This window comes from Rhinopithecus roxellana, chromosome 12 (assembly GCF_007565055.1).
Source record: "Rhinopithecus roxellana isolate Shanxi Qingling chromosome 12, ASM756505v1, whole genome shotgun sequence".
Classification (NCBI taxonomy): Eukaryota; Metazoa; Chordata; class Mammalia; order Primates; family Cercopithecidae; genus Rhinopithecus; species Rhinopithecus roxellana.
The window spans coordinates 21348931-21375099 of record NC_044560.1 but is presented as its reverse complement, the minus strand read 5'-3'; the positions used below and the strand labels follow the sequence as shown (position 1 = coordinate 21375099).

At 53.5% G+C, this 26169-nt stretch overlaps 1 protein-coding gene across 1 annotated transcript in view; it reads left to right on the top strand.

Annotated features, from left to right (window-relative positions):
• Positions 1-26169, top strand: part of AJAP1 (adherens junctions associated protein 1) — a 129391-nt gene that overhangs the window by 50407 nt on the left and 52815 nt on the right. The window contains exon 2 of the mRNA XM_030941615.1: positions 6236-7035. Coding sequence (XP_030797475.1) covers positions 6236-7035 — 800 coding nt within the window. The remainder of the gene's footprint in view (positions 1-6235; positions 7036-26169) is intronic.

Genomic DNA, 26169 nt, shown 5'->3' with positions numbered 1-26169 from the left:
TATTGTGCTTATTGACCTGCTTCCAAAGATTCTGGAAAGGAGCAGGACTGCCTTCCCAGTGACAGCACCAGGCAAACATCCCGGCAAATACTATTCAGGGTCAGCTTCAGCAGGGAGGGGTCTTGTTGAGAGCAGGTGCCCTGGGTACCCTGTGTGAGGAGGATACTTCCCCTCTGTGGGCATCCCCCAAAACACAGAAGGCCAGTCTCATCACAGGACATGCTTCAGACCAATCAATCAATGAAGAGGAGCGTCGTATGCAATCCCTGACCAGTCCTTCGTAGACCCGTCAAGGTCATCAGCCACAGAGAGAGCCTGAGAAACCATCACAGCCAAGAGGAGCCCAAGGAGATGTGACCACTTGATGCCACGTGGAATTCTGGATGGGTTCCTGGGACTGAAAAAGGACGCTAAGTGGAAACTGGAGAAGTCCAAGCCACGTGTGTAGTTCCTGGTTATGCACCATGACGCTGTGGCATCGTGATCTGAGGTGTCCCTTCAGGGGTAACTGGAGATGAGTTCCCAGCACCTCTCTGGGCTCTTTTGGAATTTTTTGGAATATCTTCAACTATTTTAAAATAAAAAACTTTTTTGAAGCAAACCAATAGAAGTAAGGTGGGAGTCAAGAAGCATCTGGACACGGGTCATTGGGGACCGACCTGGGCCCTCAGGGAAAGGAGTGGGGCCTCTGGGGCGGAGCCTTCCACGAAAGAGCAGGAACTCACAAAAAGCCAATGGGACCACTGTGTCATACAACAAATATGTCTGTGTCTATTCCTTCTGCTTCCTGGAGACCATTTCTAACGGTGCCCTGTGGATTATTGATCGTTGAAGCACGGGTCTTCTTCAACAGGGAGGAGTGGACCTCAGAGCCCACCAGTCCCAACTCACTGGTGTGAATGACAGTAAAAATGAGGCTTGCAGAGCGGGAAGCTACAAGCCCATGCCAAGCTAACTTCTCCATCAAATGCAGCATCCTTCTCCCAGGCCACAGAGCCAGTGAACGACAGGACCTGGAGGAGTCACAGGAAGTGGGTGTCTTCATGGAAGGACTGGGGTGGACTGGTCACGGGCACAGCTCCCGGGTCCTGTCCCACCCTGAAGATTCTGGGCTGTTCCTTGGTGGACCAATTCCAGGGCCTGGCCTGCTTCTGTCTGCGCCGGTGCTCCCACAAGGCAGACACCAGCTGCTCCCAGGAGGCTCACCCTGCACACTCCCAGCTCGGGGAAAGGTGCAACTTTAAGTGGAAGAGATGTCTTTGTCCCCTTAATTGGCAGTGATTTTCTTCTGTGAAGAAAATATACAGAAGGTACTGAATTGAATCTCAATTCACCAAGTCTTACTAAACTGTTCTTGGGGAAAAACGATTTCAATAAAAATTTAAAAGGAAGAGAACCAAGAAAGCCACAAACTCGAAGCAGTAGTTCCCCATTTGGAAGCAGCTGGGTGGGGGTGGCTAAGGAGTTTGTTCCTTCTTTGAAAATTATAGGCTGGAGGCTGCTGAGAGGGAGGTGCCCCCGCCTGTTCTCAAAGGGTGTGGATGTGGTCCTCAGGTGCTCAGGCAGGGACCCTGTCTCACGTTCAGGGTGTCCCAGCGAGGACTGGGTGGATGAACTCAAAGTCTCCATGGCTTCCTCCTGCCCACGTGCCTGCAGCTCCAGGGGCCGCTCTGCCTTCTACCCATCCGCCAGGGCCAGGATTAGGATGCCATGCCACACACTCCACATTTCTCCCCCAACCCTTGCACACACGCCATTCTCTAGCTTGTTCCTTTTGATTTGTATTGGGATATAATTACATGGCATAAAACTCACCTATTATAAGTGTACGGTTTAGTGGATTTCATATAGGCATAGAGTTGTGCGGCTACCCCCACATACAATTCCAGAACATTTTGTCACCCCAAAAAGAAACCCCCTACCCCATAACCCTTCCCCAAGCCTTGGGCAGTTGCTTATCTTTCTGTCTGTATGGATTTGGTCCCTCTGTGCATTCGCTATAAATGGAACCATGCACCGTGTAGCCTTGAGTGCCTTGCTGCTTTCATTTCTTAGGGTTTTCAAGGTGCATCCACATCGTAGCATAGATCAAGTAATCCTTCCATCCTTTTAAAGGCTGAACGATACTCCATTGTAACATAACGCCAGATCTCCTTTATCCATTCCTCAGCTGACGGGCATGTGGGCTGAGTCAGCTTTGGCTATTGTGAGTTGTGAGTGTGGTCCTGGGCCTCTCTGCAAGTTTCCATGTGGACAGATGTCTGTGCCTAAGAGAGGGGCAGCAGGGCCACTGGAACTCTGTCTTTAGGGTTCCAAGGAATTGCCAAACTGTTTTGCTCAGAGCATTCTGGTTTACATTCCCACCAACAGCATACTAGGTCTCTTGTCTCCTCGTGTCTTCACCAACACTTCATGTTCTCTTTCTGCTTGTAGCTCTCTCTGTGGGTGTGACATGGTGGTAATTTTTTTTGGTGTGTTTTTGTTTTCAAGGCGCAGTCTTGCTCCATCTCCAGCCTGGAGTGCAGTGGCACGATCTTGGCTCACTGCATCCTCTGCCTCCTGGGTTCAAGTGATTCTCCTGCCTCTGCCTCCCCAGTAGCTGGGACTACAGGCATGTGCTACCACACCCACCTAATTTTTGTATTTTTAGTAGAGATGGGGTTTCACCATGTTGTGCAGGATGGTCTTGATCCCTTGACCTCGTGATCCTCCCACCTCAGCCTCCCAAAGTGCTGGGATTACAGGTGTGAGCCATGGTGCCTGGCCGGGCGGTATGTTCTTAAGGGACCTGCGGATGCTTGAGTTTTGGGGGATCCGGTGCCACCTCTGCCTGCCCCACAACCTCGCCTCCTGACAGTTGGCACTGTGGTTGGCAGCCATGCCGCAGGGCCTGCCTCCCAAGGAGGTGTGGGGTCGCCTGCCATCTCGGTGCATGTCTGACGGTGCCATGGATGCCTTGTGGGGTGAGGCCCTCTCAGAACCTGTTCATCATGAAATGAGAGCTGCTCAGGGCCCAGCCCCAGGCTGAGCAGGATCAGTGAGAAGAGCGTTCCCAGACTCTGCCTCATCTCAGAGTCCCCCAAGGGATGAGGACAGAGATTGTTTGTGCTGCTCAGCGTTCCTTGGAGATAGAGCCAAATCCTCCTCCTGCAGTGATGCAGCCTCTCACTGAGGGGTCCCCGAGAGTCTCAGGACCAGGTCCGGGCAGCACAAGAAGCTCAGCCGGCTTGGTGGCAACACAGAGCCTGGGGCCCTTGGCCTTGCACAGAAGGAGCGGTGGCCCCTACACATCTTCCTGTGGGAGGGGCTCCCTCTGCCCGCCACATTTCTTGGCTGCTGGGGGTGGGCTGGGGCCTCTGTCCTGGTTGCCCACCTGCTCTCCTTTTTCTTCTCTTTGAACAAATCAATCACTTTAAAAAGGAAGAAACCAGACTTGAAGAGGAAAAATAAATCGACCTCTCCCTGCCACTGTTGCAATTGGTTGGTTTCTCTGCATAACAGCTGGGTGTCTTGGAAATGAGGGGGTTTCTATAGTAACCAATTACAGCCATGATTGGTGAAAAATCACAGAAATATCCTGTGTGTGAAGTTATGCCAGGGAGGCAGGCACAGGCTTAGGTGCTATGGTTTTAATTTCCTGGGGCAATATTTCTCTAAGTACTGATGACAGGCAGATTTGCTTGTCATGGCTTTTGATTCAGCCTGTCGGTGGGGGCTGGTGGGGCCTGGTGGAGTATGGTGGGGCCTGTTGGAGTCTGGTGCAGTCTGGTAAGACCTGGTGGAGCTTGGTGGAGTGTGGTGGGGTCTGGTGAGGCCTGGTGAGGTCTGGTGAGGCCTGGTAGGGGCTGGTGAGGCTTGGTAGACCACAGCAGAGTCTGGTGAGGCCTGGTGGAGCCTGAAGGGACTTGGTAGGTCCTGGTGAGGCCCTGCACCTGCTCAGAGCAGCATCTCATCTTCCTGGGGCCTAGACTCCCACCCAGCTCGGCAGGTCATGGGAGAACTAGAGATTCTAAACCAGCTCCCATCCTTGCTGGGTCACCTGCAGCCACAGAGGAGCTACCTTAGTGTGTATACGGGGGAATTTCACCCTAACCTAAATTCTTCCTTGTGGTGACAGTGGTCCTGGTCCCTGCCCCGAGCTTGGCTGCTAGTGCAGAGAAATTGCACACCAGCAGAAACACGGTGCTGAAGATGAGCATAATGAGGAGGTCCTCATTTCTGCAGCAAAGCACTTCTATTCTGATTAAAAAACTGAAGCCTTACTGTTTGGGGATTAGTCCTTTTTGGTAATTAGCACTCATTAGCAAGAGTTTCTCTCTCACCATCCTGATGACCAGGGGCCATCTGTTCCCCAGATATCAGGGAGAGTCAGCCCTGGACACAAGGGTTTCAGTACTGAACGGAGGGCGTGCCCACAGGGACAGGTTCACACACAGCTACAACTGCACCCTCCCACACAGACACACTCACACATAGAGTCTGTCACACGGACACTCACAGACACACTCACATGCTCACACAGGGACACACAGATACAGTTGCACACACACAAATACTCTCACACAGACTCGCACACTCAGGGACACACATACACTCATACACACTGACACACATAGGAGCATAGAAGCACTCACACACTTCTGTGCTGACACACATGGACACAATCACGCAACAGTATACTCTCACACTCACACGTGCCAAATACAGACGCTCTGGCCGTCACTCACGTACAGTCTCTCACACTCGTGGACACACCCCCAGATGCGTCTTTACACTCTCGTATGCTGGTTCACTCTCACACTGGCACACTCACACAGCTTGACCCACACGCACACACACCCAGTCATGCACACGTACACACACACTTCCATGCACGCATTACAATGACACACACAGCTTCCTTCCTTTGTGAAGTCACTCACCGCCTTATAAAGAAAAACTCTACCCAACTTGCTTTCCAGGCCTGGCTTTGGGCGGCGTCAGGCTGGTGCTTGGCACCTGAACACCCTCAGACCCCCCACCCGCACCCCATCCGCTGCAGTTATTATGATTTTTGGATTCATTTTAACTTTCAGATGTGAGGCTGGTGACGAGAAGTGACTTTGAATGACACCTATAATCAGTCCTCAATTATCTGTGCTGGCGGAAGAGGGAGCGTGGGCCTGTCTCCTCTGAGTCCTTCCACGTGGCTCTGCTGCGCCCTGGTTTTCACGTGACACCAGAGAGTCCACTGGTCCAGAGGCGACCCCAGACCTAGTGACAAAGCCGCTCCATGTGAACTGGGGAGGGGCGGCTCCGCCGGCCCTGACTTCTCCCCTGCAGCCCTGCTGCGTGTGGAGGCAGCCCCTCCCTCCTCAAGGTTGCACAGGGTTTGCCCTTTCTGCAGCCCTCCGGGGAGCTGAGGAGGTGGAGAACAGGGTTTCAAAGGGCAGCGGCACTGCAGATAAACAGGGGGAGCAGAAATGTCAACAGAACAAACACTTCGCGTCAATAAACTTTCAGTTTATCCAGAGCAGATCTCATTTCCCTGAGTACGATCCAGAGGAGGCCAGAAGTAAGAAGCCTTCCCATGTACAGCATTTAAAGCAATGCCTGTTTATGATATTCATGCCGGGCTCTGGGTGAGGGGCAGAGGGAGCGGGTGGTGTTTGCAAAGTGCTAGGAAGCGCCTGCGCTCACACTGGGAGCTTGAAACCTCCGCTCCTCCTAGACCTGGAGAGGCGCTTCCCCAGTGGGCAGGGGGTGGCCTGGGCTGTGTGGAGGAAAGCACCTGGCCCTGGGGTCCCAGCGGGAGGCCGGTGTCCTGTTCTGCCATCCTGTCACTGACGTCCTCTCGTCGTGTGATGGGCAAAAGGAAGGAGGGACTCAGGTCTTTTCAGGTCATCTTGTCAAGACTGACCTGAAGGCTGGGGGTTTCTGAGGCTCGGTTCTCCCTCCGGCGAAATGGACGATTCGGCTCCCAGCCGGCTCTGTGCCTGGCAGGCGCCTCAGCCCCTCGGTGCTGGGAAGCAGCTCCTCGCAGGCTTGCAGCCCGCACTGTTCTTTTCAGATCTGATGAATAAACCGCACGTGAGTCAGCCTTTGAAGGAAAGGAAGGAAGGGTTTCGGCTTCCCTTTTGAAGTTAGGAGGAGCTCTTTCTAGAGGAAGAGAGCGTCCTTGCCACAGTAGGGGGTGGAGAGAGAGGGCCCCCCGCTAGGCTTGCACTGACCGCTCTTCTCTCCTCCCCCCGCACAGCTCCATGTCCATCCGCTGGCCGGGCCGCCCCCTCGGAAGCCATGCCTGGATACTGATAGCCATGTTTCAGCTCGCCGTGGACCTGCCCGCCTGCGAGGCCCTGGGCCCGGGGCCCGAGTTCTGGCTCCTGCCGCGGTCGCCGCCCCGGCCACCCCGGCTGTGGAGTTTTAGGAGTGGACAGCCAGCGCGGGTCCCGGCCCCCGTGTGGAGTCCCCGGCCGCCCCGAGTGGAGCGGATCCACGGGCAAATGCAGATGCCCCGAGCCAGACGGGCTCACAGGCCCCGGGACCAGGCGGCCACCCTCGTGCCCAGGGCAGGACTGGCCAAGCCCCCAGCGGCTGCCAAATCCAGCCCTTCTCTCGCCTCCTCATCCTCCTCCTCCTCCTCCGCGGTGGCCAGTGGGGCCCCGGAGCAGCAGACCCTCCTGAGGAGGGGCAAGAGGCACCTGCAGGGGGACGATCTCAGCAGCTTCGACTCCAGAGGCAACCGGCCCACCACAGAGACTGAGTTCATCGCCTGGGGGCCCACAGGGGACGAGGAGGCCCTGGAGTCCAACACATTTCCGGGCGTTTACGGCCCCACCACGGTCTCCATCCTACAAACGCGGAAGACAACTGTGGCCGCCGCCACCACCACCACCACCACGGCCACCCCCATGATGCTGCAGACTAAGGGGTTCACCGAGTCCCTGGATCCCCGGAGAAGGATCCCAGGTGGGGTTAGCACAACAGAGCCTTCCACCAGTCCCAGCAACAATGGGGAAGTCACCCAGCCCCCAAGGATTCTGGGGGAGGCCTCAGGTACGGCCATCTCTCTTCTGGTTTGGGTTTGCTTGGGGTTGAGGGCTGGGGGCGTGACTCGGGAGAGATGCTTAGATGTCCCTGGGGTGAAGCTACAGTGTGGAGGCTCCAAGAGATGCAGGCGTGATGTGTCCATGAGCTTGCACATGCGTGTAGACTGGCAAATACAGGGTGTGCCTTAGAGGAAGGGGGCGTGAGAAGGGAGAGTTTCCCTTTTTAGCATGTACCTAGAAGTGGGCGCTGCACCCCTTGTGCCTCTGTTAGTTATCAGCTGAATCCACCAGGTGCTGCACCCCTGTTACAGACTTGCGGAATCCACCACACACAGCCACGTCTTCCAGAATCGTGGAATTTTTGTCTCTAGGGCTGGCCCTTGAGTAAGATGCTTGCTCGTCGCGTGATACAGTTAAGGATCCCCCCGCCCCAGAGTCTTCAGAAGCCTTCAAGGGTGTGGGACCCATGGGCAGGGGCAAGGTGCCTGTCAACTTGACCTTGGTCAAGGATTAGGAATGGCCTTAAATAGCAAGAAAGACCAAGGCCAGCTAAAAGGAAGAACTTCCCAGCAGTGTTAACAGAAGCTTCGCAGACAGTGATTCAGGTGGCAGCGTTCGGCTCCCTGGGGATGTGTCAGGAGGGTGTTTGGAGGATGGAGATCGGAACAAAGGGCTTTGGTTCTTCTGCTGCTGTTATCCTAGCTGCCTGTGGACACACACAGTTCTTTGGCTTTGGAATATCTCCTTCCGCGCAGTTTTGTTGTTTTTCTTGTTTTCCTCCTGTTCGCTGTCCTCCATTTGCTTTGAAAGGAGTAGCCCTTGGAAATCTCCCAAGCCAGGGCTTGTCCCTGAACTGGTAGCCAGCACTGATGTCACCAGGCTTCACGGCAGGCCTGCGGGGGAGAGCGCAGAGCCCCGGGCACACCCTCACCTCCCTCCACACCCTCACCTCCCTCCAGTTTTCTCTGCCTCTGTTAACAGGCACAGCCTGATGTGCCAGGTTGGCTTAGAAGTTCACAACCTAGATCTGTGTGTGCACATTCTAGACAAGCAGCAACATTTGCTAACTTTAAAATCGGATGCAGATTTCAGGGCATCAGTGCAAAATGGGTGGGGGCACCCTGTGGCCTCCTCACAGCTTGCTTTCCACAACCTCCAGCTTGTGGGCTCGGTAGGCTCCATCCAGGCCTCTGCAGAATCAAGGGGAGGGAAGACAGCTGCTCTTCAGAGCTCATCTGCAGGCGGCCAGCACGGCATCCAGGCCCTCTGCATCCTTGCTAGGCTGCATCCTGGCCCTGGTTCCTCCTCATCTTGGGCAGGCAGGCACCAGGCAGTCGTTGGACAGGTTTTCATGGGGTGGGTGGCTTTTGTCCTTCAGCCGGTGACCTACTTTCTTCCTTCACCTGGACAAGAGAACCTGCGGTTTTTATTCTGAGCTCCTCTTCCCTAGAGAGCAGTGTTTCTGTGGAAGCACAGCCTGGGCTCCCTGTGGATGCTGGGGGCCGTGCCTGGAGAGGCTCTGGAGGAAGAGGCTCCGGAGGAAGAGACTCTGGAGGTCCTGCATCGGCGACCCTCCCAGGCAGCCTCTTTTGGGAATCCACAGACACGCGGGGTCTGCAGTTCATCCTGCACTGTCAGGCGCCTGCTAGCGGTTTACAGAGTGTTCGTTTTCCCCTCAGTAAACTCAGCAGCCATCATCATAATAGGATTTCGTGCTACTCTCCCTTACAGTCATCTCCTCTGTATACGTCACTTACTGTATAGACATGGATGAGGAAACAAGTTCCCATTTATTCCAAATTACATTTGTTATTACTAAAGTTAAACACCCGGGACAGCGTTGTAGGCTTAGCAAATTAATTCACAGTGCATTGGATGTTGCTAATCCATCTCGACAGATGCTTATCTTGGAAGCGATTTATGGTTCTTCATAATATAATCTGGTGCTAGATTAATTTGTTTAGCAAAACAAATCTAAAAAGAGGAAAATATGTGTGTTTGTTTCTAATGCAGAGAAATCTTAATTCTGGAACGCGACGCTGGGCCACAGGGAAGGGAACAGGTGGTTTACAGCAGCGCTCATCAGGACTGGGCCACCATCCTGAGCTTCCCCGCCAAGGCAAAGGGAAGAGAGGAAATGCAGGGATGGTTCCCCTAACTGGATTCCTCATAGCCCAGCGGGTACCATGTAAATGAGTTAGACCAGAGCAGGAGCAATTTAGGTTAGACACTGGGAAGTACTGGTTGGTGATGTAGGAGGTGAGATCTTTGCTTAGGCTACTGAGAACAGGCTGCATACTCTCCTTATCTGGAGCTCCCAAGTAGAGGAGGATGGGGGAGGGGGGAGGAAATCAACTGTTAAAGCTTCCCTGGATGGAAGGAGTGGTGGGACAGAGGGCTGAACTCCCTGGAACCCCCTTGCTTGGCAGTCATCAGATGTAGAGCTGGGCCCCCAACATTTGGTGGAACGTGAACACTACTCACACTTCTCAGACATCTAAGGCAGCAGGAGTGTTCTTGGGGATTCCAGAGCTGCAATCTGGGAGGCCAGGCATTGCTGCGGTTAGTTAGCAGCTGCCTTGAGGCTGAAGGTCTGGGCGAGAATCTGGTCTCTGTCGCATGTCACCACGTGACCCTGGAAAAGGTCTCTTCTCTCCTGATTTCCTTTTCTTCACTTCCAAAACTGAGGCTTAGAAATATTTTTCCTAAACGGTTGCTGTGAGAGTTTCATGGATGAACACTCACCATAAAATAAGGCACCTGACACCAAACAATTCTCCATACTCATCAGTTGTTTTTATACCCAGCAAGAGTGGCCTGAGAAGGACAGGGTTTCCAGTGTCAGAGGCAGAACAGGCTACCAGGGACTTGGGAGTCTTATCATCTCAGACACAGCAAGCTTTGCCACTCACTGTGGGGCACCCCAGAATTTGGAATTGGAGTTTTAGGAGGTGGATGAAACATCCATTAAGTGCATTTCACCTGTCCAAAAAGGGATCTTTGGTATCACACTTGGGGATTTATAAATTTTATTTTTGTTTCTGCAGAGAAATATTTAGAAGGGACACATCATATTTTTCTGTCTGTCTATAGCACAGGTATTGCTGGACGCAGAGAGGAAACGTGGCTGGTGACTTGAGGGCACTCTGAAATTTCTCAGGAAGTAACATTGCTTGGGATAGCTGGGAGTAGAGAGGAAACATGGCTGGTGACTTGGGGCACTCTGAAATTTCTCAGGAAGTAACATTACTTGGGATAGCTGCTGGAATGACTAAAGGGTTCCCTGTCAGGATTCACCCTACCTATGAAGTAATTGGGAAATCTTTTTGAGTTTCAGGTTAATGGTTAAGAGTCCCACTGCCTGTCTTCAAATTCCAGGCTTCAGCTCATGATCGCTGTGTAAATTTGGGCAACTTGCTTGTCCTCTCTGTGCCAGTGGGGATGATAGAGTTAACCATCTCATAATGTTGTTGTAAAGATTCAGTGAGACAGAGCATGCCAAGTACTCAATGCTGCCACATAACAGTTCTCAGTATGTACCTGCTGCTGTTAATATAAGGATGGTGATGGTGATGATGATGGTGAAGATGAGGATGATAATGATGGAGATGATGGTGATGATAATGATGGTAATGGTGGAAATGGTGATGATGGTGGTGTTGATGGTGATGATAATGATGGTAATGGTGGAAATGGTGGTGATGGTGATGTGATGATGGTGATGATAATGATGGTAATGGTGGAAATGGTGATGATGATGTGTTGATGATGGTGATGATAATGATGGAAATGGTGATGATGGTGGTGTTGATGGTGATGATAGTGGTGGTAATGGTGGAAATTGTGATGATGATGATGGTGATGATAATGATGGTAATGGTGGAAATGGTGGTGATGGTGATGATGATGGTGATGATAATGACGGTAATGGTGGAAATGGTGATGATGATGGTGATGTGATGATGGTGATGATAATGATGGTAATGGTGGAAATGGTGATGATGGTGGTGATGATAATGATGGTAATGGTGGAAATGGTGATGATGATGGTGATGATAATGATGGTAATGGTGGAAATGGTGGTGATGATGGTGATGATGGTGATGATAATGATGGTAATGGTGGAAATGGTGGTGGGTGGTGGTGATGGTGATGATGGTGATGGTGATGATAGTGATGGTAATGGTGGAAATGGTGATGATGGTGGTGATGATAATGATGGTAATGGTGGAAATGGTGATGATGATGGTGATGATAATGATGGTAATGGTGGAAATGGTGATGATGGTGGTAATGATAATGATGGTAATGGTGGAAATGGTGATGATGGTGATGATAATGATGGTAATGGTGGAAATGGTGGTGGGTGGTGGTGATGGTGATGATGGTGATGGTGATGATAATGATGGTAATGGTGGAAATGGTGATGATGATGGTGATGATAATGATGGTAATGGTGGAAATGGTGGTGATGATGGTGATGATAATGATGGTAATGGTGGAAATGGTGGTGATGATGGTGATGATAATGATGGTAATGGTGGAAATGGTGGTGATGATGGTGATGATAATGATGGTAATGGTGGAAATGGTGGTGATGATGGTGATGATAATGATGGTAATGGTGGAAATGGTGGTGATGATGGTGATAATGATGGTAATGGTGGAAATGGTGGTGGGTGGTGGTGATGGTGATGATGGTGATGGTGATGATAATGATGGTAATGGTGGAAATGGTGATGATGATGGTGATGATAGATGATGATGGTGGTGATGATGGAGATTATAATAATGAAGATGGTGATGATAGTGATGATGCTGATGATGATGATAATTGTGATGATGATGATGGTTATCATTGTGCTAATTGCTGCCACTACCTTTACTGCTCTATTGAGGGGTCATTTGATGAGTTCCTGCAGCCATGTCCCTGACCTTGGCGCTCTGTGCAGAGGTATAGATGACACTAGCCAGGAACCTCTTGGGATGGAAAATCACCTGGCGCAGGTTCACAGAAGCATTGAGCTCCAGCCTCATGTGAGCACTGGCAGAGTGTGACTGTCAGATGGGTCAGAAGCTAGCTTGAGGTCGGGGAGGAGGCTCCCCACAGTGCAGCCCCAGCCTTCTATGACAGCTCTCTTGCTGATCAGTTTTCGAATCTGGAATCACAGAGTCTCCTGGGAGAAAAACAGAAAGTCATTTTCTGAGCTTTTATCTTAAAACATGTAAAGGAAACTTGTGGAGAAATCAAGCCAACTGATTTGGGTTTCTGAATATGCCCACTGTGGGAGTGCCTGGGGCAGGAGTACTTGGTCTACAGTTAGTGCTCAATGTAGGTTTCCTAAACCCTGCATGCTGGCACCTGGCCCCAAGACTTTCGCGCCTGCTCAGGCCAATCTGCCGTTTTCCCAGGCTCATGTTGTCTCTCAGAAAACTCGCCACCCAGGAGGGGCTCCGAAATCCTCTAGGTTCCCATCGTCATTCAGGGTTTGCCTCTGTTCAGTCAGTCACGTATTCGTGACATCCAACAGCTCAAGGATGAGATGGCTCAGATGTCATCCAAATCTGGCCTGGAAATTTTTACATTGGAATTCACTCATGCATTTCTAAGGATGATTTCCAAGTTTGCTTTGTCCTTGTCACCGAGTGGGAGCGGGTGGGGGGGGGGCCTTCCGTGTCCTTTAGGTATGTCCCTCTGTAAGCACAGGTGACAAGCTGGTGTCATTTTCTCTGCACCCCAGCGGTCAGCTGACCTAAGCATCAATGCAAGGCAGCCAACCTTCGGAGCAAGACTCATGATGGTGAAATATTTTCTAAACACCAGAATTGGAGTGGAAGAAAATGAGAAGCAGATGTCACAGGGAGAGACGTCCTCTTCCCCTTTGGTTTAAAGCTGCGATGGCCATTTTAATGCTGAGCCCCTTTTAATTAACTGCTGGGTGTTTGCTACCAGGGAAGTGAATCTGTCCTTAATTTAAAGATATATGAAGCAAATGACTCATGAACTTCAAAAGTTTTGAGTGGCTTAATTGGGATAAGAGAATCAAAGGACAAATGAGTGCTTGGAGCGCTACAAAAGATCCTAAACTTTGTAGACAGCGAGGCTCGTCTTTAGAGTCTTCACTGGGATCTTCTGAATGGATGCAACGTGGCAAATCCTGAGTGCCGTGGTGCTGGTGGTGGCCTGTGGTTGCGGTTTTATGTTGGCCGACATCTCACTGGACCCAGTCAGCCTCTTAGAGCACTCCCTGTGTTTTTGCTGAGCAAATCTGTGTTCATGCCAAGTGGATAAGTGTGCTCCAACTCATGGAAGTCCAGCCTCTGATTCTTCTCGACATGACTGTGTTGCAGGCCTTCTTCCATTTCCCTCTAAAATGTTCCCGGCTTCAACTTATTGCATGTCGTCCTTCTTAAGCTTCTTCATTCCCTCAGGCCCTCGTTCTCCTTCCAAGGGCATGCTAGGGATGTGAAAGGTCTTTAATCCTTAAGAACTGAGATGCCCACCTAAGGTACTTTCTTTCTTTCCTTTTTTTTTTTTTTAGATGGAGTTTCGTTTTGTCACCAGGCTGGAGTGCAGTGGTGCGATCTTGGCTCACTGCAACCTCCGTCTCCCAGGTTCAAGCAGTTCTCCTGCCTCAGCCTCCCAAGTAGCTGGGACTGCAGGCACGTGCCACCAAGCTCCGCTGATTTTTGTATTTTTAGTAGAGACAGGGTTTCACCATGTTGGCCAGGATGGTCTCGATTTCTTGACCTCGTGATCCGTCCGCATCAGCCTCCCAAAGTGCTGGGGTTACAGGCGTGAGCCACCACCCCTGGCCTCCTAAGGCACTTGCTGTGGGAGAGCTGCTGGGCTCAACTCTGTCTTCCTTCACCAGGCCCCGGAGAGGTGCCTTTACTTGTTGACCTGTTCCGGAGTTTCCAGCAAGAAGAGGAAGGCCTTAGTGAACACCTCCTCTACCTGGAAACCAGTCTCCTTTAAGGGAATGGGTGGGGTCACTGACTACTCAGGTAGCCGGTGGCTGCACAAAACACACCCTTATAGGATATGCCTTTCCTTACGTCATGAACGTCACAAAACCCTGGAATGATAACAAATCTGTTTGATATATAGTGAATTGAATTCATGATTTCCATCTGCTCACAGGGGAATGATTCTGAGTGTTGAGATTAAATGTTAAAATAGCATTTTTAGACTTTTTGTTTTACTGTGTTACAAGGACCAGTTTTAGAATGTCTGGCTTCTTAATCAATTATTCAATGAACCATCAACTCTCTACTTAGTTGATAGTAAATGCTATAACTTACTTGGGGTAGGAGCAGGGTGAGGAGATGCAAAACTGTGGCCCCTCCTCCTCTTTTTAAGGAGTTAAAAAAATCCAGTTGGGAAAGCAAGATGGATAAAGACATATCCTTGCACAAGAGAGAAATGACAGGTAAGGACGGTAGAGGAAATGTCACCAAGCCACAGCTTCATCAATCGCCCAATTGTTATTCTGGCAATAGATTGGAAGGAGACAAGCCGTTGCAGGTTTCTTGGAGCCGAGCCCTGGGGTGGGTAGGGGAGGCACAGGAAGAGCCCATCTTGGCGGGGTGTGGGGGGCTGAGATAGAGTAGGCAGAGCTCCTGCAGGCCTGGATTGTGGAGGGAGCCCGGCCAGGCCTCCACCTCCCTGCAGCTCAGTTTCTTGGCCTCTGGAACAGATGCTGAATAAGACGACTCCAAGGTCCCTCCTCTTGCTCCGAATTGCCCTAAGAATGGGCGAGTCCTGGTGTTCCCTCTGCAAGGAGCAGGAAGGACGGTTTTGGAGGACCCCCTTCCCTGACTTGACATCAGTGAAAGAATGCTGGAGAGGTGCACCCCTTCCCTCCCTGCCAGCGTCCACAGTCGGCTGCCTTGGGGACCCAGCAGTGAGCTCTGTGGTCTATGTACACAGGCAAGCTGAGGGTCAGGTGGGACCGATGGCTGTGGGCTCAATTTTAAGCTTCCATTTTGTGATGGCGAGTCACCCTTTCTCCTGGTCGAACCCTCTGCCTGACCTCTGCCCAGGAGTGGACTGTGTTGTGGATGTCTAGCTTGAAAGGCTGCCATGTGAATCCTGCTGGTAGAAAAAGCATCACCCTCATCTTTGCAGCAGATAAGTTGCAAGTGATGCTTGAGGGCTCCCCAGGTGGTCACTGACACTCAGTCTCAGAGACTCAGCCAAATTCAGAGGCAGACGAACGCGTGATGGACCCATGTGCCACGTGGTTAGACGTGAAGACAGGCTTCAGGTCCCCGCTTTCAATGTTGCTCAACATGGTTCAGTGAATCTCACAACTGTCTGCCTTGCTGTCTGTTGTAAGGATGCGGTGATGCAAAATAAAGGGAAAAAGCTTCCCTTTCCAGAAGTTTATTTCAGCACTGGGGAAACCAAGTTTGTTGGAGGAACAGAGAGACTGAAAATCTCTCCCCAGAGGTGACCGATGGGTGGGACATGTCAGGGACAAAGCTGGTGCCAGCAGAGAGAGCGCCCACCTTGGCCGAGATGGACCCAGGCCATGGCTGCAGGTGTCCTTGGCTCCACCATGTGACCCCATGGTCCTCTGAATCTTTGCCTGCAAAATGGGGAAGCAATTTTTCTCTGACAAGGTTGTTCTGAGACGGGACCGTGCCAGCCCCTGTGGGAAGCTGAATGCCGTAGGGAGCGTGCCTGGTTGAGTCAGGTCTTAAAAGATGCACGAAGCCCACCTCACTAGTGGCTGTGCTGGGGTAATCGAATGGTGTTTGTGGTGGGAAAATGCCATTTGCTTTCTGTGACCTTCAGTATCCTCTTCTGAGGTCAGTTAGGTTGTATGGCTGCCTGCTCAGTGCTGTTCTGTCCATATCATGATCTTTCCCTGCCTGGAAGGCCTCAGTTCTCACCGTGGTGGTCAGACCTACCTTAGGAAGCCCTCAGTCTGGCTCCCTTAATGTGCCAGGTCAACACACCTGAGGCGTAGTTTGTGTGAGCCCCATGGAGAGGATGGGGGACAGAGATGGGGGCTGGAGCCAGCACCATTTCTTTTTTTTTTTTTTTTTTTTTTTGAGACGGAGTCTCACTCTGTCGCCCGGGCTGGAGCGCAGTGGCCGGATCTCAGCTCACTGCAAGCTCCGCCTCCTGGGTTTACGCCATTCTCCTGCCTTAGCCTCCCGAGTAGCTGGGACTGCAGGCGCCACCACCTCGCCCGGCTAGTTTTTTTTTTTTTTTTCTTTTAGTAGAGACGGGGTTTCACCGTGTTACCAAGGAAGGTCTCGATCTCCTGACCTCGTGATCCACCCGTCTCGGCCTCCCAAAGTGCTGGGATTACAGGCTTGAGCCACCGCGCCCGGCGCCAGCACCATTTCTTTTGCAAGGGGCCCGACTCTCCCCTTTACATAGCTCCTTCCGTTACGTACCTGGAATAGCACTTCACGGTTTGCTCAGCGAATGTGTTGTTCTCCAAACCACCCTGGGAAGGGGGAAGGAGGGGGGTCTGCAGCTGAGAGAAGCCCAGGCATTTGTGAGTGGGGACTGGGGCAGAACCCAGCTCTCCTGACTGCAGGACCATGGCACTTTCCGTGATTCTAGGGGTGCTCTTTGGGGCTTGGGGACCCTCCCACCGCTACTTCTTCTGCCTGAAGCATCAGGATGCCCTGAGTGTGGGGTCTAATCCAAGTGGAAGTTCTTGGTCTGTGTGTAAAGGCCACTGATCAAAGAAGATTCCTGTCTTCTTGACCCTTCTAGAAGCTCCGGGGGGTCCTGTCCATCATGTCAGCAAAGCCATGACAGGCAGATGGAAGAGTTGGATGTTCCCCACCATGTGATTTCAGAGACACCCTCTGGTGCATCCCTGGCCAGGACTTCACGGATGTGTCCTGAGACTAAGGCCAAGCTGCTGAGACCCCCCCTTGGGTCCTTGTCACTTATTCCCACCTCGGCAAGGAGAAAGTCGGTGCTGTCTATGGCAGGGAGGAAGAAGAGAGGCTGTGTGGATAGGGGCTGCTGGGGAATCTTGGGTTAGGCAAAGATGGCTAAAGGGAGGAGAAAGAAAGGCCAGAAGAGCCAGTGCCCGAGTTTGTGATGGATTTTGTGACACTCCCTTTACACACTGCCAATGCACCTTGCATAGAAAACATAATCTGTGTTTTAAAATCCTGATATAGTGTCCTAACTGTGCTGAGGAGGACATGCAAAGGAGAGTAATTTAGGGTAAAACGCTGTATATGTGCATTTAAGTGCCCCAGCCCATCTTCACTGGAGGGGTCTGGTGCTTACGTGCATATATACAGCATTTTATCTGTGTGTGTGCTGAGGCGGTCAAAGGCTGGCCTCTGCATAGGGTCACTGGGAACACGTCTGCCACAGCTGGGAGAGTTGCATCACATTGAGGGCAGGTGACTTTCCAAAATGATGAACGACTCTCAGAGATGTTTGGGACAAAAATGCACAGTCTTCTTTTGATTTACTTGGTGGTTGCATGCGAGGGCACTTCAGCGTGTTCCAGCCATGCACTGGAGACAAGGGCACTTCAGCGTGTTCCAGCCACGCACTGGAGAATCCCCTGGGTTCCTATGTGGCACAGAGCAGGCCCTCTGGGTTCCAAGTGTGTTGGTTAGTGGGACTGAGCAGCGGGACGGGTGGAAGTTCACAGCGCAGAGGTGATCCGTGATCTGCATACCTGTCCTGTGCACGGCAGGGCCTGCGGCATCCATCCCTGCCTCATTCTGTTATGAATCCCTGCTGTAGTCCTAGACATTCTGAAGGCAGACGTTCACCCAGCACGAGCCTCATCCTCTGTGTTCACATACATCTTGTGCACGGGAGGCCCAGCCTTCGTCTGTGTGTGAGTCCTGGGGCTACTGTAGGGCATTGCCACAGTCTGTGTGGCTTAAACAACAGAAACCTATTCTCCAGCTGTTCTGGAGGCCGGAGTCCGATACAAGCAGGGCTATGGTCCCTCCGGAGGCCCTGGGTGAGGACCCTTCCCAGCAGTCTTCCAGCTCCTGGTGGCTCCAGGTGCTTCTTGGCTTGTGGTGGCATCACTCTGGTCTCTGGCTGCATCTCCACCTGGCTGTCTCTCTGCGTCTGTCTTCTAAGGACACTTGTCATTGGATTTAGGGCCCACCTGGATGGCCCAGAATGGTCACATCCAGTCCCAGTGTTCTGGGAAAGGCAGGTCATAGCGAGTTGGGTTGGGACAGGTCAGGGCATTGGGCTGGGGCAAGGTTCCAGGAGGCTGTCATGAGGATTTGGGGTTTATTCTGAGTATGTTGGGGGTCACAGGATACACTGAAGAGAGGTGTGATCTGAGCTGGAGGTATTGGCTGCTCTCTGAGTGCATCCTAGGGGGAAGACAGGAGGCAGTGATTCCAGATGGGACATGATGACTTGTCGAGAGGTGGGACGCAGGCCCCAAGAGAGCATCGGCTGGAGAGTAAGGGAGAGAACCGTCTAGAGGGTCCCTGAGGTTTTAGTCTGAGCAACTCTTTCTTTGGCTGAAAGGGGTGCATTTAATTGAGAGGCAAAAGCTGGGGAGCAGCAGATTGAAAGGAGCCCTTGGGGCCGGACCTTCACTCACGTGAAATCCAGCCGCCCTGGTGGCCGTCCAGGGGAGCACCTGTGGGTACTCCTTGGATTCCTGAGTCTGCCACTTGGGGGCTGGTGCAGCTTGGAGTAGAAGTTCAGAGGAGCCTCAGGTGTGTGGAGGGTCTGGAAGGCCATGGAGACAGTGGGGACCACTTGGACAGAGTGAGGACTGCAAGAGGGGAGAATGAAGGAGCAGTCGGGAGTGACGACGAAGAGCCCACTGGGAGGAGGAGGCCAGGAGGCTGCAGGAGAAAGCTGTTCCCAGAGCATGGAGGGGTCCTTGTGGCAGAGCTCCCAGGGCTGCGAGAGAGGCCGCTTTTGTGAGGTGGAGGCCACTGGGTGAGGGAAGAGTCCGAGGGCGATGGAAGGGACGTGGGAGGTGAGCCGCAGATGCAGTGGGTGGAGCTGAGTATTTTGAGGAGCTTTGCTCTGCAGGGGTTTGGGGAAAGGGAAGCTGTAGTTGGAGGACTGTACAGGTGGAGCTGAGTATTTTGAGGAGCTTTGCTCTGCAGGGGTTTGGGGAAAGGGAACTGTAGTTGGAGGACTGTACAGGTGGATGAGGGTTTTGGTTTTCTGTTTCATTTTGATTATTTATTTATTTATTTATTGTTTTTATTGTGGGAATATTCGGGCATGTCTGTCTGCCAATGCGAATGACCCAGTAGAGAATGGAAGTGGACAATGTGGCAGGGACAGAGGAATGGGGACAATACAGAAGCCAAGTCCTTAAAGGATGAAAACCAGCCCATGTGTGTTGTTGAGAGGCTGACGCCTGTGCACAGGTGGCGGTGATGAGCTGAGCTTGCTGTAGAGACCTCAAGAGGCATTCGAGAGAAGCCTGGTTTCCGAATTCTGTGTTTCTCCCCGAGGGCTGACCTTTTTACCCTTTTCTTTGTGAGAGTCCGTGATAGTTGGAGGAATGAAATTCCATGGGAACTGCACTGACATGGCCCCCACCGTTGCTGGGCAGCCTCCCCAGGCTGGGGTGGACAAGGAGCAGGTGCACACGGAGGTCACGTGTGGCGGCCATGGGCACCTGCAGAGGACAGGCAGAACCACGGGCGGTAGTGGTGATGGCAGCTGGGTTGAGGAAGGCTCATGGAGAGGGGGCACCTGAGCGAGGTCTGACTGGAGAGGAGGAGTTGGCCAGGGGAGGATTTCTGTCTCCTCTGGCCTTGGTGGCATGCCTGGTCCCACCTATGGCCCCTCACCTGGTCATGAGCTGGACATCCTCATCTGGTCACAGAAGGGGTCACCACCCTGCATTCCCACCTTCACCCCTCTTATCTCTGAAGATGCCCGCCCCCCCCCCCCGGGTGGTTTGTCTCCATCGACTGGCATTTACCATGATGTCTGTCTCATTATGGCCACCTGCACTTGCCCAGGAGTGGGCCTGCCCGTCCCTCCCCAGCCCCTCGCCAATATCAAGAATCGCCAGTGTCATCTGCCTGCATGGTGCTTTCCACAGGCTGTCACCTAACCCAGGACTTCTTGAGGGGCAACAACAAGCCTCCCACCCCCAGATCCTGCACCTGCTGTGCCCCTGGCTCCCAGCACCCTGCCTGGCCCACAGCCAACTCCATAGCCATTGTCTGAACTGTTTTTTAAAATGCAACTTCTGGGCTTAGAGACAGCTGCAGGGAGCGGGTTCCTAAGTGCTGAAAGCCAGGCAGATCTTGCGATCTTTAGGTGGAAGAGAAAGAGGAAATGAAAACCCAGGGTGATAATGTGCCGTGCTTTTAAAAGTCACTGATGCCAACACTGGAGGGGGGTGCTGTTCTCCACGAGCACCCTCCCCTCCTGCTCCAGACACAAAGCAAAGCTGCATATGCTGGTTTGACCCAGGGCTAACCTGCCCCGGCGCACACTCTCCGGCTCTGGACTGCCCACGCTTGTTCCCAGAGCGAGCCATGAAACTGCCTGCCAGCCCTCAGGGTCCAGAGAGCTGGGAGCACCTGGGGCGTCAGTTCAGCCAAGGCTTGCTGGTCCCTGGGCATTGGGTGCAGACAGCGGCCTGCAGCAGGAACCTCTAACCCAGGCAGAGGAGTAGTGAAGGGATCGCCGGCCCCCAGCAGGCAAGAAAGAGGGTTTCAAGTTCCCTGGAAGAGGCAGATGTGCATTGGGTTAAGTGGTTGCTCTAGTGGGCACTCACTTCCTGTGTGTGGGGGAGGAATGTGAGTGGGGTGGGCCATCTGGGATACTTGGTATAGAATCCCATGTCCTCTCATGCCCCATGGATGCCCCGTGGAGCTCATGAGCAGGTCTGTGGTCATGGTCTCCTCGTGCCTGGCCAGGGCTTGCTTGAGAGATGCTCAGAATACATGTTTAATGAATAGGTAGACCCCCTGTTCACACCCGCCTTCCCTTCAAAGGAGGCTTGAGGCTAGGAGAGAACTCAGAATGTCCAGGATGTCACCCTAGAGGCCACCAGCTCCTTCCTTGGTGGCGGGACTTGCCCAGTCAACGGAACCGGGGGCCTCCTGTGCCGGTGTCCTGGGCAGCTGCAGCAAAGCAGTCCAGCCTGAGCAGCACAAACAATCAAAATATGTTGTCCACCGTCCTGGAGGCCAGAAGTCTGAGGTCAGGGTGTCGTCAGGGCTGGCTCCTCCCGAGGCATCTCTCCTTGGCTTGTAGACACCGTCTCCTCCCCGTGTCCTCACATGGTCCTCCCTCTGTGTGTCTGTGTCTTCATCTCCTCCTCTATGAGGACACCAGTCAGCATGGATTAGAGTCCACCCTAATGATCTCGTTTAACTTTAATTACTTCTTTAAAGGCTCTATCTCCAAATACAGTCACATTAGGGGGTGGAGCGTCAACATGCAGATTTTTGGAGGACACACCTCAACCCATAACACCTCCCACCTCCAGGGATCACGGACCCCTGGGAGAGTGCCTCCGCTGGGAGGAAGCAGAGGGTCCCAGGAGAACTGGAGTAACCTTGCGGGGTGGAGGAGGAAATGGAGCTCCATCGGCAACCCTGCCTAGAGATGGAGAGAGCTGGGCACAGGGGCAGGCCCTGAATCCTGCAGAGAGCTGGGCACAGGGGCAGGCCCTGAATCCTGCAGAGAGCTGGGCACAGGGGCAGGCCCTGAATCCTGCAGAGAGCTGGGCACAGGGGCAGGCCCTGAATCCTTGAAGGCTGCAGTGCTTGTGCCAGGGTGTGGTGGAGAGTACCACCCTGGGGGGCCGTACTGGAAACTCACAGTGGCGGGGGTTTGTGCGCATGCGGTATTCCAGCATCATCCTGTGTTTAGGGGAGAGCACTTGAATAATGGTGTGATTTAGGGAAGTTGACCCCAAGAGCCCAGTGGGGTGAGCAGAGTCTGCTTCCAGAAGTTCTGGGGAGTGGGAAGCTTCTCGGAGGGGGGCGGGCGTGGGTGCTTCTGGGATGGCAGCAAGTATGAGAGCCTAGGGGAGATCCGGTGGGGGTGTCTGGGCCAGAGGAAGAGGTCAGGTTCTGAACACCCAAAGAAGGTGAGTTGTGAACCCTCAGCGCCCACTGTGTGGCTCTAGTTAAGGTGGGAGTCACCTGGGGAATTGGTTTTAAATGCACATTTCTGATCCCCACTCTCCAGAAATCCTGCTTCAGGCAAGAGGGGCCCGGGAAGCTGCCTACAGAAGCCCTGTTTTCAGTATGTGGGTCTGGGAGGCAGAGAGACGGCAACCGAGAGCCGGGGCCTGCATTGCATGGCCAGCTGCTGAGCTCGGGCCTGGTCTCCTTCAGGGTCCCTGGGGGATGGGGCTGCCTTCGTGTCTGGTGAAAACAGGCACAGAAGAGCTTCCAAGAGGCGGAGGCTTGGCCCAAAGGGAAGCTGAGGGCCAGGCTTGTCCCCTCTGTGTCCTCACTGTGGCTTCTGGGAGATGCAGCTCCCTGTGTGAGAGCCCTCGGGAGCCCAGTCCCCCAGCGTGGGCCTTCCGCCACAGCGAGCCACCTGTGGCAGCAGGCTGCCGTTGCTTCGCAGTTTGGGTTACATCTGTTCCGCCGTGAGTCATCGGCTGGGAGCTGGGGTGCACACAGCTCTCACTGTGCCAGGCGGCCGTTCCCAGGCTCGGGCGGGTGAGCAGCAGATGAAGGCTGTATCTTTGCAGCCCAGCGGGCAGCAGGAGAGGCCAGAAGGACCCTCACAGCCTCAGAACAGTGTGGCCGCTGGCCCTCTCTGTCCCCTCTGGAGCCCAGGGAGTATGGAGGGCTCCCAGCCCCACCCTCCCTGTGTTTCAGGGGTCCTAGCCCATTGCATTTGCCTCCAGCCCTCTCCTGTGGGGGACGGTGTGCAGAAAGCTAATGTCTCCCTTAAATGGCGTTGACTGCACAGCCACATGGACCAGGGCCTCTCTGGTTATGCTGCTCTGACCCCGTCTGCATCTGCAGCACTTGGTCACTGATGTCCTCCACCTGCATGTCTGCCTCTACAACCATATTCTCACCCCTGGGCAGCAGAGAGGCATGCTGCTGGGGACCAGGTCCCTGACACAGGACCCGGGTGCCCAGAAGACCCTGAGGTGGACCTGGGTGCCCACCTGCTGGCATTTGCACCTCTGTGGAATCCCTTCCCCTGTAGTGTGAATGGGGCCATGGCCTGCCCCTAACCCACGGCTACAGCAGCAGTGATGGGACTCTCCCCTGTTTAGTAATTTAAGGCTCCCTGCTGCTGGCCTGGAGGGGCCCAAATGGCAGGGGCTCGCAGGTGTCCAGGAAGGGAAGGCGGCTCCCATCCGCAGCCATCAGGAGGCCTAGCGCTCGGTCCTTCAGCCAATCCTGACAATGCCCGGAAGAAGCTTGAAAGTGGAAGCTTCTCTAGGTGAGCTCGCAGATGACAGCACAGCCCAGCCCCGGGTGCTACACAGAGCCTCTGAACAGCAGGGCCCTGGCCCCAGCGTTCCCTGTGGGACCTTGAGCAGAGGACCCAACAAAGCCGTCGCCAGACTCCTGCCCACCGAACCAGAGATCACCAACAGGTGGTCAAGCCGCTAAGTTTGTGGTCATTTGCTACTTGGCAAAGACAGCTCATAGAACCTGGAACCAGGCAAGGGTCTGTGGGTGCTGGGTAAATGCGCAGGGAAATGAGGGTCATGGGCAGGGGATCCGAGTGTGGAAGCTGATGAGGCATGGCCTTTGGCAGCTTGGAGAGGAGCCCTGGGCCCCAGCGGACCCTGGCTGAGCACGGGGCCCTTCCGATGGCATGCTGGAGGGTTATTCCAAACTCCCTTTTTTTCCCTGGAGTCATTGCGTGGCCCATGGTTGCCTTTTAGTCCAAACATGAGGAATGCGCTCACACTGCCACAGCCAAATGCACCTGCGTGTTCCCACCTGGCCCTGGGGTTGAGGTTTGCATCTGAGTGACTCCCGCTCCCAGTGGCTGCCTCGATGCTGTGTAGGGGTGTGTGCAGGCCATCACAGCCTGCTCTTGCGGTCACCGTGGGCCCTGACCTGCCCCAGGGTGGGCTGTGTCCGTGGAACCAGCTCCTGAATAGCCCTGTGCTCTGTGGAAAGGCAGAAAGAGCAGGACAGACCCTCAGGCGCAACTACAGAGCCCAGGGGTCCCTCTGCAGCAAAAGGTCATTTTGCAATGTGTTAGAAACTTCTGTCTTTTGCTGCTGATAGCTGGACCCCAGCTCCTCAGAGCACACTGCGTTGACTTTTTTGGGTGGTCAGGTTTTCCCTCCACCCTGGGCCTGGGGCTCGCTCAGTCTAGCCCCCCCTGCCAATGGGCTCTCTGTCATTCCTCCCTATTGAAACCAGCATCCTGTCACCTGGGACACGTGAGCTCTCCAGGGCTCCACCGGCCCTGGGCCCAGCTGCCAGACCGCACATCCATGTTTCCATTAGCCCCTGAGGCTCTGTGGGGCCTGCAGACCCCGAGGATGCTGCTCACTGCCCTGCTGCTCAACTCCAGCGCTGGTGAGCTCGGGGCCAAGTCTTCTGATACATCCTGGGAAAAAAAAATCATTGAAATGAATTATACATCAACACGAAGAGACGGATCATTAATTAATAAACTCAGCCATCTCAACTTCCCACAGTCTACACAGCATCCACAGTGAATGGATAAGCGGGTCCAGTCTCGCAGCCGGGGTGCGGATGAGTCTCCCTTTCTTGTGAGAAGGGTGCAGGTTGGAGTGAGGGAAGCACTGGGCAGGGCCCAAGACTCGAGGGTGTCGCTCCTCCTACGAGTGCAGACCCGGGGCCTGGGGTCCAGCTGGCCGGTATGGAGCTGCCCTGTGAGACTTGGAGCTGTGCCCTGGCCCTCCTGGCGAGCTAGGTTTTCGGCTCCTGGACTCTGAGCTGTGCCTACAGGGTGACCTCGAGCTGCACGGGGTGGGATTCTGCTGACAGTTGATCATCAAAGTGTGGGGTCTTCCAGTCTACAGGAAGGCGTCAGAGACCAGAAGGAGCAGCAGGACTGGCTCCTGGGGCTGTGAGAATCTGTCCTCTCTCCCAGCTCTGGTGCCCTGAGATGCCGTCTCCACTGGAGCCTTCCCGTTGTCTTTCCTCTGTGTGTGTCTGTGTCCAAAGTTCCCCTTTTGATAAGGGCAGCAGTCCTATTGGATGAGGGCCCACCCCGATTGCCTCATTTTAACTTGATTCCCTCTTTCAGGGCCCTATCTCCAAATAAGGTCACAGTTCACGGGTAGTGGAGGTTAGGACTTCAGCATATTCATTTGGGGGGCGCATAATTGAACCCATAGCACTTGTCCTTGGATTTAGGGGCCGCCCTCATCACCCAGGATGAGCTCCTTAGTCACGTCGGCAAAGCTCCTCTTCCAAATAAGGTGTCGTTCAAGGCACTGTGCGTTCGGACGTTAGCATCTTCTGGAGGAAAAACGTTCAGCCCCAAAAGTACCCTCCCTTCCTTCTCCTCCCCATTGTGTAAGCAAAACATAGCTCTTGGGGCAATGGCCCCCATGCAACCCCAGAAGAGGGAAGCCTTAAAGAAACAGGCGTTCAGTAAGAGGCCCACAGGGTCTGCAGAGGGCAGGGGACTCTGCGGGATATGTCCGCACCGCCTGTGCACCTGGCAGATTCCACACCTACAAGAATGGAAGTTTCCAGAAGATTTCCATGGCTGCTAGTGGTTTAACATCCTATTAGAGGAGGAGAAGGAGCAAACAAACTTGCTGCTGCGTTTGTAGCCAAGGCGTGTTGTAAACTTAGATTTTATTGTTACCTTTGGCTCCTGGGGAGAAAAATAGCACACAGACACTGAAACAGCTTGGCACAGCTGTTCCAGAGCCAGGCTGAATCTGCAGCTCACCCAGCCTGGAGCCCAGAGAAGCGGGTGTTGGGAGAATGCCTACCTTCCTCTTGATCCCTCTCATTTTTACAAATTGTCAAGAAAAGCAACAACACAAGCCGCTGCCTCTGCTGAAGCTGCTGCGTGTGTGATTGATTCCTGGAAGGCACACAGTGTCTGCTGTTAACCCAGATATCAGGAACCTCTGCGGGGCTGCCCCTCTGCACCTAGCAAAGGCGTTGTCCACCCCCAGGCCACCTTTCAGAAGCCAGAAGCCTGGGGAAAGGACCCAGGAGGAAAACACCAGCCATATCTGACCTTCCG